This window comes from Barbus barbus (assembly GCF_936440315.1).
Source record: "Barbus barbus genome assembly, chromosome: 29".
Taxonomy (NCBI): Eukaryota; Metazoa; Chordata; class Actinopteri; order Cypriniformes; family Cyprinidae; genus Barbus; species Barbus barbus.
The window spans coordinates 17,743,091-17,768,235 of record NC_136757.1 but is presented as its reverse complement, the minus strand read 5'-3'; the positions used below and the strand labels follow the sequence as shown (position 1 = coordinate 17,768,235).

Here is a 25,145-nt window from a genome sequence, read left to right as displayed (position 1 = left end):
AATTGGACAAATAAATATAATGATAAATAAAATGTTCATTTTTGATATTTTATTTAGAATCCTTTGCAGGCAATGACTGCTTTAAGTCTGGAACTCAGACCTGACCAAAGACTGGGTTTCCTCCTTTGTGATGCTTTTCCAGGCCTTTGCTGCAGCTGACTTCAGTTATTGTTTGCTTGTGGGTCTTTCTGCCTTTAGTTTTGTCTTCAGAAAGTGAAATGCATGCTCAATTGGGTTGAAATCAGGAGATTGATTTGGCCTTTGTAGAATATTCCACTTTTTTACCTTCAAAAACTCCTGTGTTGTTTTTGCTGTATGTTGTGGGTCATTGTCCATTTGTACTATGAAGCGCCGTCCAATCAACTTTGCTGCATTTGGCTGAATCTGGGCAGAGAGTATATCCTTGTACACTTCAGAATTCTTCTGTCTTCTGTCATGTCATCACTAAACACCAGTAACCCCGTGCCACTGGAAGCCATGCATGCCCATGCATCACACTGCTCCACTATGTTTCACATATTAAACATGTTCCAAGCCTTCTCCATACTTTTTTCTTCCCGTCATTCTGGTACAGGTTGATCTTAATTTCAACCGTCCAAAGAATTCTTTTGCAGAAGTGGTCTGGCTTTTTTAGATGTTTTTTTGGCAAAGTCTAATCTGGCCTTGTTTGCACCTTTTGGGTGAACCCTCTATATTTGCTCTTGTGAAGTCTTCTCTTGATTTCAGACTATGACAGTGACACGTCAACTTCCTGGAGAGTGTTCTTCACTTGGCTGGATGTTGTGAAATGGTTTTTCTTTACCATGGAGAAGATTCTCTGATCATCCACCACTGTTGTCCTCCGTGGACGTCCAGGCCATTTTATGTAGCTGAGCTCACTAGTGCATTCTTTTTTTTCTCAGAATGTCCCAAACTGTTGATTTGACCTCTTCTAATGTTCCTGCTGTCTATCTGATGGATTTGTTTTGTTTTTGAAGCCCAGCAATTGTCTGTTTCACTTGTATGGAGAGATCCTTTGACCATATGATGTGGCTTCAGAGCAACTGCTTCCAAATGCAAATGGCACACTTAGAATTATCATTAGATCTTTTACGTGCTTAATTGATGTAGAAATAATGAAGGAATAGCCCACACCTGTCCACGAAATAGCTTTTGAGTCAATTGTCCAATTACTTATGGTCCCTTGAAAAAGGGGGGAGGTACATATTGAAGAGCTTTAATTCCATAACCTTTCCTCCAATTTTGATGAGAATACCCTCAAATTAAATATTAGTGTGTGCACTTTAAGCCCATATTCGTTATATAACTGTAACTTGAATATGTTTTGGTCAGCAGCTAAAATAATAAAAATTGTGCCTGTGTCCAAATATATATGGACTTAACTGTATATGTACGATAAGACAATAATTAATTTCATATTATGGTCGATAATCATTATATGTATTTTTTTTTATTGATGTTTTTTTATTTTTTCCAGATTTTCATCATTAAAGATGATTTTAGGTAACCCTACCTCATGATAAACATGAATCTGCACGAAACTACTCCACTAAACAAAAACATTACATTCTACCATTGAGCCCTTGACAAAAGACAAAACATTGTGTCCATCTCAGAATGAGAAAATTACAGTCAGTGTTGTAGGGGGATGTCAGTATCGACACAGTGTGAAATATTGTGATTAAAAAAGGGCCAGCTGTGTTTTTTTGAGAGCTAAATATTGAGCCACAGTCAGGGTCAGTAGAAATTGTGGGACAATTTATTCATTAGCAAATTATTTATTTCAGAGTTGTTCAAAGAAGAGTTATTTTACCTTTAAAGCTTTTAATGGAGTGTGAGTCTGAAGCATATGACTTTAAAAAATGTGTGTACACACACAAAACATGGCTGTGCTGTATGATGGGGGGTGAATTGTGCCTGAGGGTCCAGAATCTCGTCATTCATCTATGCTGCACATGAAAAAGCAATGTGCCTCTGATTTCACTAGATTAGCTGCTTTCTGTGCTATTTCTATATTTTACCTTCCATTTTCCTTCCCTTTCCCCCTTGTTCTTTGTTTCTTTCTTTCTTTCTCTCAACCTCTCAGGACTGTGCAACAATGCAGTTCTGTGCCAATAAGCTGGATAAGAAAGACTTCTTTGGCCGCTCTGACCCGTTCATGGTGTTCTACAGAAGTAATGAGGATGGAACGTGAGTCTTTCTCACTCTGATGCACAGGCAGGAAAGTGTGTCTTCTTTTCGTGATGTCCATGGAAAAGTAATGTCTTAAGAAAATTGTTCTAGCCAATAACATTCTAGTACTCAGTTAAGGCTTACAATATGCAAACTTCTAACTGTAATAAAATATAATCACGCAATGTATACTGCTTTGTTTGAGTTTTACATCTTTGTTTTTTCTTCTTAGGTTCACTATCTGCCATAAAACTGAAGTGGTAAAGAATACGCTGAACCCCGTCTGGCAGCCGTTCACCATTCCTGTCAGAGCGCTGTGCAATGGAGATTATGAAAGGTGCACTCACACATACACACACAGACATGCATGTCAGTATGTACTGATGCTTGTGTGCGTGTCGCCAGTGTTAACAGCTCTCATTCACTAACAGTGCATGTGCGTAAAACCTGTGGGCAAAAAGCTTTCACAAAGTAATTGATTTGTCAATGTATTTTTCAAAATATAGGATTATTTTTTTTAGATAAAACCCATACACAAATCACATATTGTAATTTTTATTTATTTTGACTTATTTTTTTATTGAATAAGCTATTTAAAAAGAATTATAAGTAATAATAGCAACATTATATTATATTATATTATTTATGTTTGTCATATAAAAAAGAATATACTTACTTTTTTAGAGTAACAAAATTATTTGATGCAGTCAATCATGTTTAGTCTAGGACTATATAAAGGTGTTGATAGTATATGTAGATATTTAGGTGTGTATTATGTTAATTAACCTGTGGACACACGCTACCTTATTTAGAATCATTTTAACAGTGAGGGTTTGACAGTGAGGGTTTGAATGAGGATAAGAGCCTATTTGTGAGCATGCAGTGTTGTGAATCCTGCAGAAATGTACAATGAGGAGGCTGTTGTACCCGAATGAGACCCTGTGTATGTGTGTGTTGAGAGGAATCGTGTCCCTGTGCTCTTTGATTCAGTCACACATTGAAACCAGACTGCTGGTACTCATTGCATCAGCATTATTTGATCACAGACAGCCCTGTTCACGGTGCTGCACTGTTGTGATTTATGTGCTCTACAAGGACACATTATTTTTGCTTTGTATTTTCTGTGTAGCAGATATTTGTGTGTTTGCACTGCAAACACACAAATATCTCTTTATTGGTCTCAATAGGCCTATGTACAATCCAGTGTGTGTGTGTGTCATTCAGTGTGTTGCGTTCATGAATATTTGGTAGGCTATACTTTTGTGTGTGCGTGTGTGTGTGTGTGCGTTCATTTTCATGGCCCAGGTGAGGTTTGCAGACATGTTGGCAGCTGTGTGTTGTCTGAGAGCTGTCATAGCCAATCAGGACACAGGGAACAGAACCACCTGCCACCCAGTCCCCACCTGGCCTCTGATCCCGTGTGTGAGAGAGACCAAGCGAAAGAGAGAAAGAGGAAAGGGAAACTCCAGCTGTTGTGGTGCTGTGCTAATTATTACCTGCTGCAATGATGCCAGCAGAGAGGAGTATTTATATTGCAGTTGGGATATGTTTTTCAACAAAAATGTCTGTAATTAGAGTTTTATATGTTATACAGATTCTAATATATTGGATTTAAGTCAGAATAGGGTCAGTCTGTGTCAAATTGTACAAGCTTCCAAAAATATAGAATGACTTTAGAAAGATGGCAGCATCATTGCTATTTTTAAACAGAGATCGGTTGGTTTGTGAGTCAAATATGTTGATTTTAGCAATCTTTGTTGCATTAAATGCCAATGGTAACAGTTCATGCAGTTTCCATAGCCTCTTTCACACAGAGATTCTGGAAAATGCACCAGTAATGTGTTCCGGGAATCATCCTGGGATCGTTTGATTTTGGTTCATTCACACTGCCAGTGATTTTCCAGAATCTGTGCGTGCGTTCACACACAACCCGTAAAGATCCCGTAAAGACCCGTGACATTTCACTTAACTGGCGAACGATTTCATCTTCAGCACGTATAGTGAGGAGCTCCCTGATCGCTGCTTCATTCCAGTTTACACATTTTTTGTAGTGTGAACGTTGATCTGCTTTCAAAACACCCGATAAAAGAGTCGCATGATAACGCGCATCATCAGCCTTTACGGCATTGGTTCTGGCTTTTGTTCACACAGAGCTCGTTCCGGGACTGAACCCGGCAATGTTACTAGGTCCCCAACCCGGGATCGATCCCGGAATTAATCCCGGGACATGTTTGCATTCACACAGAAGGCTCTCCGGCAATTTTCCGGGACCAGCGTGCAGTGTGAAAGGGGCTCATGCCTCATTCGGTGAAGCCTGACTTAAGAAGTATTAAATATATCGCAATAGTGCCTTTTTCCCATTTTTGAACTATCACTATTGGTATATAATGCAACAAGGATTGCTAAAGTCAACATTTTTTACTAATAGACCTATCAATCTCTTTGTAAAAATAAAATAATGATCTTTCTAAAGTGATTTTCCCCCCTGTAAATGGGATGAAAAGTGTAATTTTGACCCCCCTTCACAAAATAGCGGATTACTCAGTATATATTTATCCATGGTATTTAATATTTTGACTTTCTTCTTCATTTACATATGTACTGTATTTTACAGGAAAAGCCATAGACTGACTTTCAAGCAATAATGCAGCAGAGAGTATGATATTTTGTCATTATTTGATTCATATTAAGAAACATCACATGTGAAAAAGTGCTGCTACACTGATGATCAGCTTAGGTTGTGTTGATACGATCCAAAAGCTCAAGCTGAGTTGGTTTTTAACAGCTGTGACCATCAATGTTCATCCTCTGGGCGTTTGTCTCTTTCTTTTCACAGAGACAAATGCTTTTGTGGCATCAGGTTAGCAAAGAGGGTGGCACCTCCTTCAGGGGTCTTAAACAAATGAGAGCAAATTTGGTTTGATTGACATGAGGGGAAGCCATAATTTGCCCATAGTGTCACAACTGATCTGCATCTGTCCTGTGATCCTGGGGAGAGACAGGAACAGCACTTAACCCTGTCAGTCAGCCATGCTCCTGAGGGAAACATCTCAGACTTTACAGAGGAAATTACTGCAGGGCTTCCTGATGTATCAGGCACCTCTGGGTGGTTGGTAGAAAGTTGTGGAAGTTGTTTTCCAGTAGAATGTCCTATAAAATAGTTATGTTTAGCACTGGAGTTTTTAGTGTATAAAAGTGTCTAGACATTCTTATCAGACTACACATTTTCCTGTATTTTTATGTTTGCTGGTTTGAATTGTGAAGAAAATGTTTTTACAATAATATTTTTTATTATAGTAAAATACTGTATATGCTACTGTTCAAATGTTTGGGGTTGAAAAGATTTTTGAATCTTTTTGAAAGAGGTGTCTTATGCTAACTGAGGCTGCATTTATTTGTCCAAAAACAGTAAAACGCTAATATTTGGGGTGCAAGAAATAATTTTTTATTATTATCAATGGTAAGAATGGTTGTGCTTCTTAATATTTTTGTGGAAACTATAATATTTTTTCCAGGATACTTTATTTGAAATATAAATCTTTTGTAACAAATTTAAAAGTTTTTACTGCCACTTTTGACAAATTTAATACATCCTTTGCTGATGTATTATCTTATTGACCCCCAAAAATTTGAACAGAATCAGAATCAGAAAGAGCTTTATTGCCAAGTATGCTTTCACACACAAGGAATTCGTTTTAGTGGCATAAGCTTCCAGTACACAGAGACAACAACGAAACACAGACAATAAAAATAAGATGAGAATAAAAAATACATATACTGTATGTAAATATAAATAGACAAAAATTGAAAAATAAATTGTATGTACAGTTGTGGTATAGATGATAGAATCGAATAGAATAGAAGGAGATGTAGGGATGTGCTAGGAAGGAGGTGGTAACAAAAAATATAAGGTTATTGCACATTTTTATTGCATAATGTGGGGAACATTTAACTGTTCATAAGGTAGATTGCCTGGGGGAAGAAACTGTTCTTGTGCCTGGCTGTCCTGGTATTTGGGTTCTGCAGGACCGGCCGGATGGCAAAAGTTTAAAAAGGGGATAACTGTCCACGGTGAACAGTAGTGCATATAATATAATATTTTATATAATATAATAATTTTCTCCACTCTAGTCTATTATTGTGGTGTAATATATTTCAGAGTAAACATAAAATAAACTGTGGTTGGTCACTTTACGTATCGATCAGACTCTTGGCTAGAACAAGCTTCTTTGTGGTCAGGGCTGCGTTTCCCAAAAGCAACGTAAGCTTAACTACATCGTAGACCCGTTGAAAACAATGGAGCTACAATCAACTTAAGCTTACGATGCTTTTGGAAAATGCAGCCCTGGACCTTTTGGTATTTAGTTGAAATTATGTGAAACTACTGGTTGCCTGTCTGTAGGGAATCTGAGAACTGATAGACAGGATGTGGGCCATATGATCTCTGATGAATCTGCTACATCTGTTATCTTACACCAGAGCTGAACCATTCGGCTTAACCAACAGATGGAGAGTTTCCCCATGTACTCTATGGAATTACTCAGTAGAGGCTCTGTGTTTAGGTCCATTCTTTCATTCCAACTCAGATGATGCTTTTGTGCCTCTGAGATTTCATTACTACCACTGCAGCGTAAACAACCAGCGAATGATTCTAATCAAACAACTACAAAATCATAATTTGCATCCTACGACGGTGGATATGTTTTCTGATTTACCTTCACATTTCCACTTTTTCTAGCATAAACATATGGAAAAAAATAAACAAGTTTGCTGAAAAGACATGAATTTCCATCAACCAGCATGGTATTTCTTGTGAAGCTTGTTGACCAGTGGAGGCTTTCTGTTTAAGCTTGTAGTTAAAGGGTTAGTTCACCTAAAAATTAAAATGTCAACATTTATTATGATGTCATTTTTAAAAATAAAAAAAATAATTTAAAGAATGTATCAGTTTTTTTTTTAATTGTCCACATAATGAAAGTCAGTAGTATCCAATGTTGTTTTGTCATTTGCACTGTGGACACAAAAACTGTGTTTTTGTATATGTTTACATATTCTTCAAAATATGTTTATGTTCTACAGAAGAAAGAAAGTCATACAGATTTTGGAACGACATGAAGGTTAGTAAATGAAGACAATTTTCATGTTTGGGTGAACTAGGAACAACAGCATACATTAGGCTAGTTATTTACAGGGAAGAAGAATGATTGGCTGAATTGTGTGTAATCTTTGCAGTTGCAGGTTTTTTTTCTTCTTTTTTTCACTTTGTCATTTTGTGATAACAAGTGTGTGACATGCTTTGACGCCAAATACCGTTTAGAGCTATTACCCTCGAAAGCCATTTTTATTAACAAGTCTACAAATCTCAGCTGCCTCTGTGTAATTGATCGCGTTAACTTGCTTTGAACAGAATGAGTTTCTTATTATTCAAAACTTCAGATGTAATTAATGTTTAAATGAAACTCGCCTGCATCCTGTCAGGTGAAGTGATGCTCTACGGCTGCTCCGTGTCACAGCCCTGGAGTTCAGTCCCTGCAGACCGCTGTTTAATTCCGAGTGCACTGTCTGGATAATGGCCTGTAATTGGTTGGTTTTAGCATGGAGATGAAAACCACAGTGAGACAGAGTCTCTCAGCTCTGTTTTAATCAGAAAGCATCCATCAACTCGGCTATCGCTCTCTGTTCGGTGTCTGAAATATAGCAAACCATGTTTCTAAATGCTCTGTTTTGAATCTTTCAGGTCAATTAAAGTGGAGGTGTACGACTGGGACAGAGATGGCAGGTAGAGAAACACACGCGTTTGTTTTTTTCCACACTACACATTTATGTAATATATTCTTCTATGTATGTATTTGGTACACCCTACATAAAGGCACTTTATTTTTTCAAATCGTATTTTTTCCTTGATAACGTAGCGGCAAAATTTCCCTCTTCCTGCGGTGCTGTCAGCTCTGCTGTAAAATGCCTGGCAGTAACAAATACTGATCACTCCAGATCTCATAAAAAAGTTCAAATCCATCTATCTTCATCATCACAGACAGAGTCTCGTTGTTCTTTGTGTTTCAGTCATGATTTTATTGGGGAGTTCACCACCAGCTTCAGAGAGCTCTCTCGCGGTCAGAGTCAGTTCAACGTGTACGAGGTGAGTTCATTGAAGCAGATACTGATCCATTGATCATCAGAAGATTTATTGTATTCAGATAAAGGAGTGATTCTAGATTCATGAATTTATTATGTCAGAAAAGAAATAAAAATGTTTGCGTATGTAAGCTTATCTTTGAAAAAAAGAGAGACTGTGAGAGTTTGAACATCACTTTTATATTCAGAGTGGTTTTTCACCAATAAGTTTTATTATTTTTCTTGCTGTTATTGTATTATAATTATAAAATATATATTATTTAAAATGTATATAATATGTATATGTACAAAATGAACATAATATGTATGTATATATATATGACCCTGGACCATAAAACCAGTCACATGGGTCAAATTTGTTTGAATATCATCTGAAAGCTGAATAAATATGCTTTCCATTGATGTATGGTTTGTTAGGATAGGACAATATTTGGCTGATATGCAACTATTTGAAAATCTGGAATTTGAGGGTGCAAAGAAAAATTAAAAATATTGAGAAAACCTGTTGTCCGAATGAAGTTCTTAGCAATGCATATTACTAATCAAAAATGAAGTTTTGATATATTTACAGTAGGAAATTTACAAAATATCTTCATGGAACATGATCTTTACTTAATATCCTATTGATTTTTGTCATTAAAAAAATTATAATTTTGACCAATGCAATGTATTGTTGGCTATTGCTACAAATATACCCGTGCTATGACTGGTTTTGTGGTCCAGGGTCACACATGACTACATGATGAAAACTGTAGTTAGTAATGTACTCATTTTAGGCAATGGACTACTTTTTAGACAACAACAACTATTATTATTATTATTATTATGATTATTATTATTATTATGTTTTGTTATAATGTTGATATTATTTTATATAATATTGTAATAATACTGTTTAATGCTGTGCTAACCAAACTGACAACTTTGACCAGCCATGTTGGAGATGGTTTCAGTTAATAATGAAGAATATGTTGTACATGTATTATCTGTTTTATCTAAGAACATGAGTTTTCATTTGCACAGAGCTGGATGTTCTTAATATCTGTCCCATGAGACTTTCAGCAAGCAATGAAAATTGCACCATTTCAAATCTCCCTTATTTGCTCTCTGCGATTAGCACACTTTGTCTGCCAGCAAGTACAGCAGCAAATGAGTGTGAGAGATTGTTTTTGAAGGTTTATGGAAGAGAGCAAGAAAAAAAAAAAAGAACAAGGACAATGAGTCAATGCATGACAGGGTACAAAGCGTGTGTTTATGTGAGAAAGGAGGAGAGAGAAACAGATAGCTATGTAGAGGCGAGGAGTGTGTAAATGTGTTGTGTGTTTGTGTGTGTGTGTATTCACCCTAGCATTAGCCCAGTGGTGGGGTGAAGGGGTGGTGAGATGTTCTACAGGAGTGTGACAGTCCCAGTAGTGTGCTGAAAGGATCTGGGGTTTCCTGGGGTTTGAGTTGGACAAACAACACTAGAAGCTGCAGTGTCGGTTCAGTTAAACCCCAATCCATACAAATCACATCATGTGTCCTGGTTTCCAAACTGTCAGCCAAGGTTGCGTATGTAACCAACCTGAACTGGATGACTCAAAGCATCTGAACACTTAGATCAGTTGTGTCTTTGAAAGTAAGTGGAACAGAAATGACTGGGAATGATCCAGCAACAGAGCTCTCAAACTTCACTTCTTTTGGACAAGTAACGGCTCTAATGAGAACCATTTTCTCTCATTCTCTGTCTCTCACACAGACTCCCACTCTTCCATTAAATAATGTGTCATTACTAAATTTTATATTTCAGGTGGTAAATGCTAAAAAGAAACTCAAAAAGAGGAGATACATCAACTCTGGCACAGTGAGTAGAGAATTAGCTTTCCTAAAATCCTGTACAAAAGCAGTACTTTTTGTCTTGTTTTCCAGTACACACATTTAAACATGCTAAACTTTCCTTAGAAGTAATACTGCATAAGGTAATACAATTTATTTTCAATATATCTTAAATTAAGTTTACATTTCTTATCACACTGTGAAATAGTTTTTCTTGCTTGAAGAAAATTAAACTCAAATCTGTGAGATATGCAAGGTCAAGAGATGTTCACTAAAAACAAATTCTCCTTTTTCAGAACAATGCTACTATCTCTTTAGCAACACTGCTATTTTAGTAGTATTTCTAGTATTTATTCATATTTTAAATGAGCTTATATATAAATATATCTCAGTTTTATTTCAGAATTATTGTCGATTTCAGTTTTAGTTAACAATAACGGCACAATTTTGTATTATTTAATTTAATTAGTTAATTTTATCCTGTTTTGAGGATGTTTATATATTTTTTACTAGAAAACTAGACAAAAACGCTGAAAAAACGAGCTTTGTGCATTGCATTCACTGCATTCTTACATAGATTAATTATGTCCAGCTGTATTCCACAAGGACTCTGAACGTCTGTATATTATTCAGATAAATTACTCGACAATCTGAGATCCAAGTCCCCTGACTGAATAGTGCTTTCTGTTTCATACTCTGATAAGGTGAGCAGTGAGGAAGTAATATTGGAGGTCCAGGTGGATAACAGTGATTGATTATCCACAAAGACTCTCCGCATTGACTGCCATGAATTGGCTCTGAGATTGTAATCAAAGCTCAAATGAATAGTCCATCACCTGTCTTCCTCCCAACAAGGAAAGATTCTGGTTGTCTAATGACAGTATTAATGAAAAAGACTGTGTGGCCCTGACAGCTGAGAGAAGAGTCTTTGCAAAATGCCATGATGGATTGTTTCGTGGCAGATGTGGTTTGTGCTCATATGCTGGTGTAAACCATCTGTTCTTTGTTGCTCAATTACCCAGGTGACACTGCTTTCATTCTCGGTGGAGGCCGAACACACATTCCTGGACTACATCAAAGCAGGGTACGGACGAAAATACACACAATCACCCTCATGTAAGCGTATGTACTGTATTTAGACTATTCTGAAATGCTTCTGAAATCACAGCGTTACAACATGTAATTTTTGTAAACATTCTCAACGGATGTAAAGGTCAGAATCTTGCTGAAGCCATCAGGATGTTATCAGAGAAATGGCGTCAAACAGCTCATCAAGCAGCTTTGGGAAAGAGCTCTGGTAAACAAGACCCGAATAACCCCTTAAATGTTAAACTAGAACAACAAACACAGCTATTGTAGTAGTTACTGTAATCAGCATTCAGGGGTTGCCAGGTCCTCTTCAGTTTACATTGATGAAAGGCTGGCCTTGTGCACTGATGCCAGTAGTGTGGAAAACATCTCAGAGCCGTTGACCTTATACTGTGGTCTGATCCATTGATATGTCTGGCATTAGGAAGTATGACCTGCTGCCCCTCTGTGTCTGTTATCTCTGACTTGAGCCTGCTTCCTAAACCTGAAAAATGCTGCATTGACAGGCAGTATCTGGAGGTAGAAATGCATCAGAGCATGTCCGAATCCAATGTTTGAAAAAAAGCTACCTATTAAGATACATCCATCTGATCAGGTTTCAAAGCTAGTGATCTACTGTAAAAAAAAAAGTGGTTAAAAGTACATTTTGTATAAAAAAATAGCCATTAATATTGCAAAGAATAATTATTTACACTATAAATGATATAATAATAATTAATTACACTACTGTTGAAATGTTTGGGGCCTGTAAGATTTTTTAAACATGAATGAATCACGCAAGATGATTTACTAATGTTTGTGCTCGTTCTGGTATTACTGGTGTTACTGGTATTTGAGCCATTATTTAACACCCCCCCCCCCAAAAAAAAACAGAGGTAATTTGCGCTGCTCCTGGTAGATTGTGTTGGTCATTATGGGAATGATCTGGCTGCGTCTGTGTTCTTTAATGTGCGCATTGTTTATAAATCACCCACAGAATTTTCCCCTCCCATCGGCGCTTTTATGGAATTGCGCTCTAGCGCTAATTTGCCCTGTTTAGTAAATCTGTCCATATAGCTTTCTTAAATTAGTTCTAGATCATTATTGTGATGTTATTGTTGCTATTGGAGGAATCTTCATACATCATATCTTCATTGACCTATTAGGCAGTAGTTGGTTAAAGAAAGAAAACTGGCTTACAACCTGTCTGTTGTGTTGAGTTAGTAATTCCCGACTCTCCTCTTCTGGATGGTTCATGGATAAGATTCAACAATCAACTTAAAATCAGACTCACCTGCTTTATCAGCTATAATGTGTAACTACAACAGCAGGCAATTAATCTGATAACCGTGCTTAATGGTTTGAATGTTCTGCTCTCTCCACCCTTTTGTGATCCAATATTGATCAGCTCCTGCCATGGTTCCTGTCCCACACCTCAATATACTAGTGTGTCTCATCTTGTTGGAGACTGATATCACCCAGTATCTCTCACTCTGTCAGTCAGGCTGTGCTGTTTAAGAGATTGAGTGAGGGAGTGAAAAGACTCTAGACTTCACTTTGGTGTTGTGGTCTGGGTGGCTAGTACAATTACTGTTTTACAGTTGTTTTAATATCTTGTACTGTGGTACTTCAAAACACAATTGTTCAACTACCTGTTGGCAAACATTGCCAAATAGTTTTAAGCAAATCCAACAAACATTTGCGAGTATTATGTGTAAAACACCTCACTAAGGTTGCATTTATTTGATAAAAATTTAATAAAACTGTCATATGAAATATTATTACAATTAAAAGCAGTTGTTTTCTGTTTTAATATATTTTATAACGTAATTTATTCCTGTGATGTCAAAGCTGAATTTTCAGCATCATTGTTCCAGTCTTCAGTGTTACATCTTTCAGAAATCATTCTAATAAGAAGCATGTTGTGCCGTTTTATAAAAACTGTGATACATTTTTGATACATTTGATGAATAGAAATTTAAAAGTAACAGCAGTAGAAATCTTTTGTAACATTGTAAATGTCTTTACTGTCACTTGTGATCAAGTTAATGCATCCTTGCTGAATAATAATATTATTCCTTTCTGAAAAAGAAATGTTGCTGACACCAAAATTTTGAATGGTACTCTATCTTAAGGCTGTTTAAATATATTTACCGGAAAACAAGACATAAATAGATAATATATATGTATTTTACAGTCAAAGAGATTTACAATTACAATTTACAATAAAAAATGTTTTATAATATATTTTTATATGTATCTACACTCAGAAAAAGGGTACAAAAAGTATTTTCTAAATGGACCATTTAGGTACTAATATGTGCGCTTTAGGGATAAATAAGGTACAAAGATGTACTTTTTCAAAGGAACCACTCCAGTGACAGCTTTTGCACCTGACAGTGTCGGGTTTAAAATAAACGTAGCAAAAGCCTAAAAATAAAAAACAGAGAGGCAGCGAGAGCGTAAACAGTCTATGATCTTTGACTATCCAAAGACGTGGCTGACCTTTCACACTGGAGTAATCTATATCGCTCTGACATCGCCCTGTGTTCAGTTCACACCGAGTCAGATCACTCTGTCCACACTCAAACTGCTTTCTGTCAGGTTTTCAGCTTTGTTATTTTTCTCCATCAGACTCTGACCTTTAATATTGACGCTGAAAGCAGATCTTTGTATGGATTTCCCATTGCTACACATTTCATTCACTTTCCTCTTTACAAAGAGGACTATATATAACCCTGTTCCGTTCTTAAATCATCATATCCTGGTTCAGAGAGTGATATGGATTCTCTTTTTACTTCTGCGAATGAATGAAAGCATCATGTCTTAAGAGAGAAGTGTTAATTATAGTGCAGGTCATAAAGGTAGCTCTCAGAGTTAATGTAAAATTTAAAACCTTTTCTGAGGACCTTATTAAATGTTTAATCATGTTTTTGAAAAGAAACGGACTGCATGGAAGAACTTCTGTCTAGACTAGTTAATCACATTTACATTAAGCTTAGCATTTATTCATACTCAGACAGATTTTTAAAATGAGAAACAAACTGGACACAAATGAGATGATTGTTGACAAAGTAGAAATAATATAGATAATAAAAAGATTTAAAAAATAATTTGTTGAGAAATCTTTGACTTTTGAGCAGTTAAAATGAACACAGTTTGTGATATTGTTGAGATCTCCTCTGAAACCCTAAAGGAGACACGTAAGATTATGGGGACTTTTTCTTAGGAGTAAAACCTGAGAAACAGTCTCCATTGATCTCCATTATTTTTATCTATTTCATTGCTGTGCAGGTGAAATCATTAAGATTAGATTTGTGATTCATTTCCAGTGGGAGATACAGTAGAAAGAAACACAAGTACCTTTTCATGGAAATGTGATGCTTTTGTTCTTTCTTATTTTCTTCAACTGATCTTAGTAAAGCCCCTTTTATAGGTGATTAGATCTTTAGAGGTCTCTTGAACTCATCAGATTGCACTTCATCCTGGGCCTCAGTGAGACATTGTGTAAAATGTCATTGAAGAACTCATGAGAGGAATCTAGCATTAGAATGACACAAGACACTCATAACCATCGGAAATACAAAACTACCGCATTGCAGAGATGTGTGTGTTTCTGGATCAAGTTACACATTAGTACATTTACAAAATATATTTATATAAAAAAAGCCGTGAGTGCTTTTTGCATTCATTGGATCAAAATGTTAATTTATCATGAATGTAAAACACATCTGTCTGCGCTGTTGCTAATGTGACAGCCACAATCCCATCATTCCATATCATTCTATTCTAGCTGTTTTTTTCACTCCTATAGATGACATTCAGAATTCCAGCATTAAGATAAATGTTCTTCATATAAAAGCTCCGGTCCAAAAGCTCTTGGAGGTTTCTTGTCTCCACTAAAGGAGCTGTTGAGGTTCACAGTATAATGCAGATTAATGCACCAGCTTTGTGCCTGGAGATATCAGTGATAATCCAAAAAAAAAAACTTGAGATGGACGGAAAAAAGGAATGAAGATAAAAGAGTATAAACAGAGCTTGTTAATCACCGTTGTGCTGCCCCCCCCCCCCCCCCCCCCCACCTTCCTGTTTATATCGTGCTGAGTTAAATAATAATAATGAAGGCTGGTAAAAAGGATTCAGTTTTTTGGTCTTTACCCAAGGTCTTTGCATAAACACAATACCCTTGTGTTGCATATGAATATGATTTGGCTTGAATCACTCATTAACAGATGTGTGGTCATGTTTGCGGATGTACAGTGGATGTTTAAAATACATAATTACTCTCTGCTGACCCATCACTGATGAATCAGCGCTTAGGAAAACATCTCGCCGCAGGGGTTGCGTATGAATGACAGCTGTAGCCGCATTTTGATTAGGGCCTTCTTTCAATTGTTTTTCCCCCTTTTTGTTTTTGTTTTTTACCCACTTGCATCAGAGGATGATTTCTTTGTGTGTGTGTAAAAGTTTCATAAATATCAACTTCATAATCCATGTTTTCCGACATTCTCGTCCAGAGCTCATTTCTCATTTGCACTGAGAGCACAGAGTTCATGCTGAAAAGGGAAAGCCATTGAGATTCAGATATTAGATGTTTTTCAGTGCTTCAGAGGTTATCTGTATAAGTGTTCTGTACTCCCCATCAGCAGCAGAACAACTTGTTTGTTCCCATATAATCGGTTCTATTGTGCAGGTGTTTAGATTAGCCATTTAATTTCTGTGGGCTCTGTTCAGTGCTTTCTGTTCAATTTAAAGAGAGATAAAGATATAAACAAAAGCAAACTAAACAAAAACATTGGTTATCCAATTAGATGTTTTATGGCCATTTAAAAATTCCAGTATTAGAATCTGTAACAGATTTTTATATATTTTTCTTTTCAATTTCAATTTATTTGCATAGCACTTTTCACAATAATTACTGTACTGAAGCAGCTTTGCAAAGAATAATGCTTATGAGTGAGACAAAATCTGGGACCTATGAATGCTTACATGTTTATTTTATTTTTATTTTTGTTTTATAATTGTATTACTGCATGCTATTTTATCTGAATGAGATATGATAGTGGAAAACTCACCAGAAAGTTTAGGGAAAACAGATCCGGAAAATGTTTATTTATTTGTTTATTCATTTTTATGCCATGAACATTGCTTTAATTCCAATAAAATTTAACTTGAACATGGAATAAACTGAAACAGTAAAATAATAATAATAATAATAATAATTTTATTGTAATTTTAAAACTAATTTAAAATTAAAAACTAATGTTTTTAATAAAAAATATTTTAACTTTCATCCAGTTTGTTAAAAATATATTTTGTGACTAATAAGTTTTTAAAGTTATTAAATGACAAATTACATTTTAAAATTAAAATTTTTACTAGTAGGTTTTGGAGCCCACTGTATATAATACACTGATATACATTATAACATTTCTTCTTTGGATTGCTTGAATGAAATTGTATTTCAAAGGGCTGTTATTTAAAAGATATGTCCCTGCACTGTGCTCTGATGCCCATTGATCTATCAGAATCAGTGGGTAATCACTGGCTCCATAGTGAATGTACTGTCCTCCAGCCAGTTTCTCTGCATGTTAAGCATCAGTAATCCAGGACTAAGCTGGAGTTCCCTCTGATTTCAGTATAGAAACAGAGTTGTGAGCAAATCTGTGGTGTTTGGAGGTTTTGTATGTGGAAGTCGTCCTCGACTGCTGTTCTGAGACAAGTTTCACTGTTGCCCTAATTAAAAAAAATGAGGAAAAAGAAGTGGGTTTACACAGATGTTGGATCTGCCCACCAGGCAGAGTTGATTGTGAGGAACGTCTGGCTGCTGAGCTGGAGGTTGGCTGTCTGCCTGTCAGGTGAGAGAGACGACACAATGCAGGGCTGGGGATGGTAATTACACCAACCTCTCGAACAGTGGGAGTGGAAACATTGGAGTGTTTTGAAGCTGGAAATGTGATCTGTGCCACAGTTTGGGGTGAATCAGTATCCATCACCTTTGTTAAGCCTCACCGTCAGGTTCTCACATCTGTAATGTGTGAAAATGTTGGCTTATATTAAAATGCTTTCATTTGATATACTTACCTTATCTCTTTCTCTCTCTCTAGCACTCAGATCCATTTCACAGTGGCCATTGATTTCACTGCGTCCAATGGTAAGGATTTTTTTATTTTACAGTGTTGATTGGATTTGTTCCCTATGTGTTGACCAACAGATCTGAATCAGATTTTGCCTTAATTTATTATTTGTCTCTCTCATTAAACTCTAGGGAACCCTTCTCAGTCTACCTCCCTGCATTACATGAACCCCTATCAGATGAATGCATATGCCATGGCGTTGAAGGCCGTGGGCGAGATCATTCAGGACTATGACAGCGATAAGATGTTTCCTGCATTGGGCTTTGGAGCCAAACTTCCTCCTGATGGCCGGGTTTCCCATGAATTTCCCCTGGTACCTGTTTCCTAGATATGATAGATTATGTATTTCACAGCTAGCTGGCACACATCCAGAGTCATTTCTGTTTGAATCCTAAATGCGTGCCATGTTTTTCAGACATGGCACGCATTTATGCATGGTTGTTTTGAAGTATTTATTTAGTTGTTTACATGGTAGCACTTTATTTTACAGTACGTGTACTTCCCTGGTACATACATGGCAAATATCTTGTACCTACAGGCAAATGAGTAGTAACACAAGGTACTTACTTGAAGTGAATGTACATGGTAACAAATAAGAAGCACGGCTGTACACGTGGTTATAACACGGGTATAAACATGAACCAAGGTACTTATTGAGTAATTGATGGTAGGTGCCATTGCAGTTTGGAACTTTGGAAGTTGGTTGGGAACACGGCAGTAACTGTGCAGCACTGCACAGTGTTAATACTTAGCAGGCACAGTCCTTTTAAATAGGGATTTTGACACATGACAATCAGGAGTTGCAAGTGCAAATATGAGTCCGGTAGCTACTGTATACTTCTAAAATAAAATCTGTCTAAACACATAATTATTAGGAATGTATGTCATCAAAAATCCCTATTGGACCAATTAGTTAAGAGAATCATTGTCGTTAAAGATAAGGCAAGTTAACTGCAATGGCACCTACCATCAATTACTCAATAAGTACCTTGGTCCGTGTTTATAGCCCCCAACTTGAGTACCGCATAACTTATTCTGTACATTAACTAATAGGTACATATACCAGTACTTAGTAAGTATATGGAAATAGGACTGTAAAATAAAGTGCACCATTTTACACAAACATTACAATGGAATAACCAGTTCTTCAAACTTTGTAAGCACCGTTGTGGAGAATAATTTAGCATTAACAGTCCTACAAAAGCAATTTAAAAACAGTCCTCTTTTTATTATGTAAGGTTAGGACTTATCAAGCGTACCGTATATACCAAGTACAGTATGTGTCTTGTTTGTTACTACATAAAACCACATTTTTCCATAGGTGCTACACATTTACCATGTACATATCACTAGTATGTAAAGTAATGTGTCTTATTAGTTATCATATACGGATACTGTAAGGACGTGCCTGTTTGTACCCACTTGTCCATAAGTACTACATATTTACCATGTATATACATTAGTAAGTACAGTAAAGTATCTAATTAGTTACCATGCACGGGCACTACCTGTAAGTGACCGTTATTACCCACACTTGTCTGTACGTACAAACGAATTACCATACATGTACGACTGTACAGCCGTGTCTCTTATTTGTTACCATGTACATACATTTCAGGTAAGTACCTTGTGTTACCACTCATTTGCCTGTAGGTACAAGCTATTTACCATGTATGTACCAGGGAAGTACACGTACTGTGATATTGTAATTAGTAATGCTCGGTTATATCTACAGTATGTGTAATGTGTAAATAAGTCTCTCCTGACACTCCTGCTCATTAACGTTACCCAAGCATTCATGATGCTTGTGTGCCAAACCCTCATCTCGTCGAGCATTTTGAGTCTCTTAATTAGTTTTCGCTCACTCTTTCTCTTTTTTTCCTTCATCAGCTACTCTTCCTGCCACCTTTTTCCCTGTGCTGGAACTTAGGATCATGACTATTCATTTTCATTCTTGCTGCTTCACTCTTCAAGTATTACTGTCCTTAGAGCATGAATAATTATCTAATGATGAATCATAAAATACTGAACAGATTCTGAGATCCCTAAGGGCGACACACTTGAGAAAGTTTTGACGTTACGTTTGAGGAATATGAATATGCAAAATGGGTTTTTAGTATCCAGATAGAACCAGTTTTTGGTTGCATGATATTTTTGCGTCCTTGAGACGCACCATCACCAATGAAATCAATTGATTCGCAGTTGACTTAACTGATGCGATGCAAATTCTAGTGCGTAGACATACTAATGAATACTCTATACTCTATAGAGTTTTATATTCAAAAGAATAATGACAGATATCTTGAGAAATGTAAAGTATTATGATAAATGTAGTCTGCTGATTTGGCTTTGACAGTACAGGCATAGTATTGATTGATCTCTGATGTTCTCTTTGAAGAATGGTAATGTAGATAACCCATACTGCAACGGGATGGAGGGCATCCTAGAGGCTTACCACGAGAGTCTGAAGACTGTCCAGCTCTACGGACCTACCAATTTTGCTCCTGTCATCAACCATGTAGCAAGGTAAGAAAAATGAAACGCCATTCGCTCAAAGGAGTTGAAAATTTATCCTGTGTAAACCAGTAGAAAGGCTGAGATTGATTTCTAGACTCAAATGAATAGAAAATGGTCCTATTAAAATCACAGTCTTTGCTCAGTCAAGCAAAAATGTTTGTGATGACAGACTTTATTTTGAGTTTCGCCTTTAAAAGATCACATTTTCATCTGGTGTTTTGGGACTCATTGGCTAAAACTTCATAGCCAGAGTTAACATCCTAAATATTAGAAAAATAGGAGCTCATATACAACACAACTGTTGCTCCTTTGGAGATGTAAAGGTGCGGTCACATTTACTATTGTTGGTGAATTTTCGAGGTCAAATCTAGTCAGTTCAATAGAAATCTGTGCAATCTGGAATTTGGCTTGTGGGCGAAAGATTTTCCCACACAGATTTCACATTGTGTTCAAGTTGGTCACGCATATAGTGTCACAAATGTATCCTTATATTTAAGCTCACTGTTTAGGGTGCTGCTTCTGTTTGCATATTCTTCAGGATGTTCTGAGTACTGATGTATGAAAAAAAAAAAAATGTACCTTAGAGTAAAAATAAAAGTCATAACTGTCAGATAAAAATAATAAATAAAACCATATTGTGACATGTAAAGTCACAACTCTGATAAATAGTCAGATGTCAGAAATAATGTTGTAACTGAGAAAGTCACAATTGTGAGATATATGATGTTGCAGTTTTGGGAAACAGTCAAAATCGTGAGATGTAAAGTCGCAATTAGGAGAATCAAAGTTGGAATAATGAGAAACAGTCATAACTAAAATAATGATCACAAGTGTGAGAACTTCACAATGAGATATTGCAATTATGACAAACAAACTTGCAACTGTGAGATATAAAATCACAATTATGTGCAACAAATTGACATTTGTGAGCTATATAAAGTCACAATTATGTGAAACAAATGTGAAATTGTGAGAAATATGCATACACTGTAAAAAGTTGACTTAACTTAAAAAAATTGAGGAAACCCCTTGCTTTAAAATTATCAAGTAAATAATAATTAAAAAAATTAAGTTAAGTGAATTGTCTGGTTTTTTTAATTATTATTATTTACTTAATAATTTTAAGGCAACAGTTTTCCTCAATTTTTTTTAAGTTAAGTCAACGTATCACTTTTTACAACTGTATAAAAATAATCACGACTGTGAGAAAGTCACAATTGAGAGATTGCAATCGTGACAAAGTCAAAACTGAGATATAAAATCAACAATTATGAATAACAAAGTCGCAATTGTGAGCTATAAAGTCGAAACAAAGTCGTAGTTGAGAGGAATAAAATAATAATTACAAAAAGTCGCACTTGACTTCTGTTTTGTATTCTGAGGCAGACACAGGCTTCTATACTCATGAACACTGTAGCTAATGTGATAGTGATTGTACGTATTGTCAAAATTAACATGTAGATGATTTAACAAGCATAAAGTTTTTGTTTCATGTTGCTGTGACCGTGTGTGGACCTCCAAGAGACCAGATCTCCTGTCATATCTTCTGTAAAATGTTTTGCATCACAAAGAGTATTATGGGATTTTGATGAAGGCAGAAGAGCTGTGTCAATAGCACAGGGACATCCCAGAGCAAATATATACATGCATGAGGTTCAGCGCTGAATACTAAGTGTTCATTGAGGATGCTCATTCTTTCATTATTCATCCACCATGTTAAAACAAACAATCAACAGTACCAGCATGAAGAGATTTTCATATTTAGGTTATGGTTCATTTGGGGGATTTGGATCATGACGGTTTTGCTAATATGTTTGTTAATGTGAAAATGTGATTGCGTGTGTGTGTGTGTGTGTGTGTGTGTCTGGGCACAGGTATGCTGCAGCAGTTCAAGATGGCTCGCAGTACTTTGTGCTTCTCATCATCACAGATGGTGTGATATCAGATATGGCTCAGACTAAAGAAGCCATCGTCAATGTGAGTTATCCTTGACCTTTCTCTCTCTCGCCTACTGTACTCAAAAACTGTTTACATCATCATATTCTGGTGCAACACTGCATCACAAGTGCCCCCCAGGCAAAGCCTAAGAAGAGTTAAGGTGCTTTTGGGGTCTTCCGGAGGTCCTCTCTGCACCTAACGGGATTCGCCTGTCTCCGTTGCTATGGTTACCCAGCAGACTGGATTTAAAGGGAATTTGCGACTGTTTAGTCACATTATTAAAACAGCCACACCTTCCTTTTAAGATCTTGCCTGCTGCTCTGTCTCTTCTTCACCCTCTACCCATGATGCTTTGGATCTCGGTCTTCGGTCCCACGGTAACATTTCTGCACTGACTGATATGGGTTCATGCACTTTGAATGACTTAACACTTCATGTGCGTTATGCCTTTTTATGACTTGAGTGATTTTTATTGAAGTCCACTATGGAAATTCCACTCTTGTGCTCTTTTCTGTTGGTCTTTTTAAAATGATTAGATAAAAATGAGCACTTTGAAGTGTTTCTCATATGCACTCTCTCACTCTGACTGCTGATTCTCTGCACTCACAGCAATTTGGCTTCTTAAATATATTCTAGCTGAAGTAGCTGAAGCGAAATGTAGGTTAATTCCATGGACTGAATGGTCATTGGTTTTTGTCATTTGATTATTGGAGTATGTTTTACAAGAAAATATTATTTCATTGTCTCTATTTCAAAATTTCACATTTAATTCATATGCTACTTCCCTAGTAAAAAAGTTATATATTCAAAATACATTTATTTCATATGAAGTTCAAATGTATTAACATATTTACTAACATATCGCTCGAGATTTACTGATATATTTTTTTTTATTAAACTTTACCTGGAGAACTACTTGTGCACAATGCACATTTCTCAAAATTTAGCCTAAAATGTGTTTTAATGTCACTATTGATGAGGATTGTATGATCATTGAATAATATCGGTCTTTAAATGCAAGATATTTAAAGAGTACCTGAAGTATACTTGCAATAGTTCTACTTTAGCACAATCAAATATACTTCAGTATATCTTTAGTTGGACTTCAGCACTACTTTCACACAATTAAAGTGCAAGAAAAATTATTTGTTCCAATTTAGCAGACTTTCAGTTTACAAGTTTACTTAATAAAAAATACCCTGAAATTGTACTTTTGGTAAAGCACATAAATATGCTACTGTATTTTTTGTATACTTAGCAACACTTTAACTCGCTTATTAGAAGGAGTCTGGAGAACAAAGCAAAATCACTTACATACAAAAGTACCTAATCTCACCATCATAGAAAACATCATTCTGTATGATGTATAAGCCCGTTTCCACATTGGGGACCTAAAAATGTCCACAAAGTCAAAATTTACTGGTATTACTATCCTTGTGGAGTCATTTGGTCTCCATAACGTATAGGATTACTAACACACAAACACACACACTTAATGCAAAAAAATAAAAATAAAGAAAGAAAATCATCATTTGTACAACAAATGAGACCTTATTGTAAAACATTACCAAACTGTGTTAATGGTACCCTCGGTTTCACAGACAAGGCTTAAGGCAAGGCAAGGCAAGTTTATTTATGTAGGACATTTCATACACAGTGGTAATTCAAATTGCTTTACAACTAAAAGAAAGTGAAATAGTCATTAAAAATAATAATCACAGCAACAAAAACAGGGAATTAAAAAAATTATAATAAAAACAAGGAATTTTAAAATTATATAGAAATTGATTTAAAATGAATTTAAAACAGTTAAGAATAGATAATGATTACATAGAATACAGTGCAGTCAGTTCTGACGTAGCACAGTGCTCATTCAACAAATGCACAGCTAAATAGATGAGTTTTGAGTCTGGATTTAAATGTGGCTAATGTTATAGCACATCTGATCTCTTCTGGAAGCTGGTTCCAACTGTGGGCAGTATAATAGCTAAAAGCGGACTCCCCTTGTTTTGTGTGAACCCTTGGTGTTTCTAACTGACTTGATCCTAATGATCTGAGTGGTCTGTTAGGGTTATATTCAGTGAACATATCTGCAATGTATTTAGGTCCTAGGCCATTGAGTGACATATAAACGAGTAAAAGTACTTTAAAAGCAATCCTAAATGTAACTGGAAGCCAGTGTAAGGACCTGAGGACTGGTGTGATATGCTCTGATTTTCTGGTTCTAGTCAGAATCCTGGCAGCAGTGTTCTGGATGAGCTGCAGTTGTCTAATGGTCTTCTTGGGAAGGCCGGTATGGAGACCATTACAATAATCTTATAATAATCCACCCTGCTGGTGATAAAGGCATGAACAAGTTTCTCCAAGTCTTGACTGGAAACAAAACATCTAATTCTTACAATGTTTTTGAGATGATAGTATGCTGATTTAGTTACTGCTTTGACATGACTACTAAAACTAAGGTCTGTCTCCAGAATCACCCCAAGATTTTTGACTTGATTTTTAGTTGTTTGACCCCTAGAGTCAAGGTATGCATTCACCTTGAGAACTTCATCTTTGTTTCCAAATGCAATGATTTCAGTTTTCTTCTTGTTTAACTGAAGATAGTTTTGGCACATCCAACTGTTAATTTCATCAATGCATTGGCAGAGGGAGTCAGTGGGGCTATAGTCATTTGGAGATAAGGCTAGGTAAATCTGGGTATCATCAGCATAGCTGTGATAGGCAATTTGGTTCTTCCTCATTATCTGACTTAGTGGGAGCATATACAGGCTAAACAAGAGCGGTGCAAGAATTGAGCCTTGTGGGACTCTGCTTGTCATGGCCGTCCACTTAGACTTATGCTCTCCTATAATAACCTCACATAATAACCTCTCCCTTCTAAGTATGACCTGAACCATTTGAGTGCCATCCCAGAAAGCCCGACCCAGTTTTCCAGTCGGTCTAGAAGTATGGTATGATGACAGTGTCAAACGCAGCACTAAGATCTAATAGTACCAGCACTGAGATTTTTCCTGAATCAGAATTTATGCAAATATCATTTATTATCTTAATGAGTGCTGTCTCTGTGCTGTGATGTGCTCGGAAACCAGATTTAAAATTGTCCAGGTATCCATCTGAGTTTAAGTAGTTGTTCAGCTGATTAAAAACGACCTTTTCAATAATCTTACCTATGAAATGAAGATTTGATATTGGTCTATAGTTGCTCAACACGGTTATCAAGATTGTGCTTTTTCAGAAGGGGCTTAACAACTGCAGTTTTAAGGGAGTTTAGAAAAGTCCCAGAAAGAAGTGAGGCATTCACCACTTCTAAGAGATCAGCTTCTAAACAGTTAAGCACACTTTTGAAAAAAGATGTGGGAA

The 25,145-nt window shown here is 36.3% G+C and overlaps 1 protein-coding gene across 1 annotated transcript in view; it reads left to right on the top strand.

The window, feature by feature from the left end:
* Positions 1 to 25,145, top strand: part of cpne5a (copine Va) — a gene marked incomplete at both ends in the record, with an annotated part of 89,830 nt that overhangs the window by 47,008 nt on the left and 17,677 nt on the right. The window contains 10 exons of the mRNA XM_079383948.1: positions 2,087 to 2,190; positions 2,405 to 2,509; positions 7,910 to 7,951; positions 8,236 to 8,311; positions 10,097 to 10,150; positions 11,145 to 11,206; positions 17,298 to 17,344; positions 17,459 to 17,640; positions 19,726 to 19,853; positions 21,719 to 21,821. Of these exons, the coding sequence (XP_079240074.1) occupies positions 2,087 to 2,190; positions 2,405 to 2,509; positions 7,910 to 7,951; positions 8,236 to 8,311; positions 10,097 to 10,150; positions 11,145 to 11,206; positions 17,298 to 17,344; positions 17,459 to 17,640; positions 19,726 to 19,853; positions 21,719 to 21,821 (903 nt within the window). The remainder of the gene's footprint in view (positions 1 to 2,086; positions 2,191 to 2,404; positions 2,510 to 7,909; positions 7,952 to 8,235; positions 8,312 to 10,096; positions 10,151 to 11,144; positions 11,207 to 17,297; positions 17,345 to 17,458; positions 17,641 to 19,725; positions 19,854 to 21,718; positions 21,822 to 25,145) is intronic.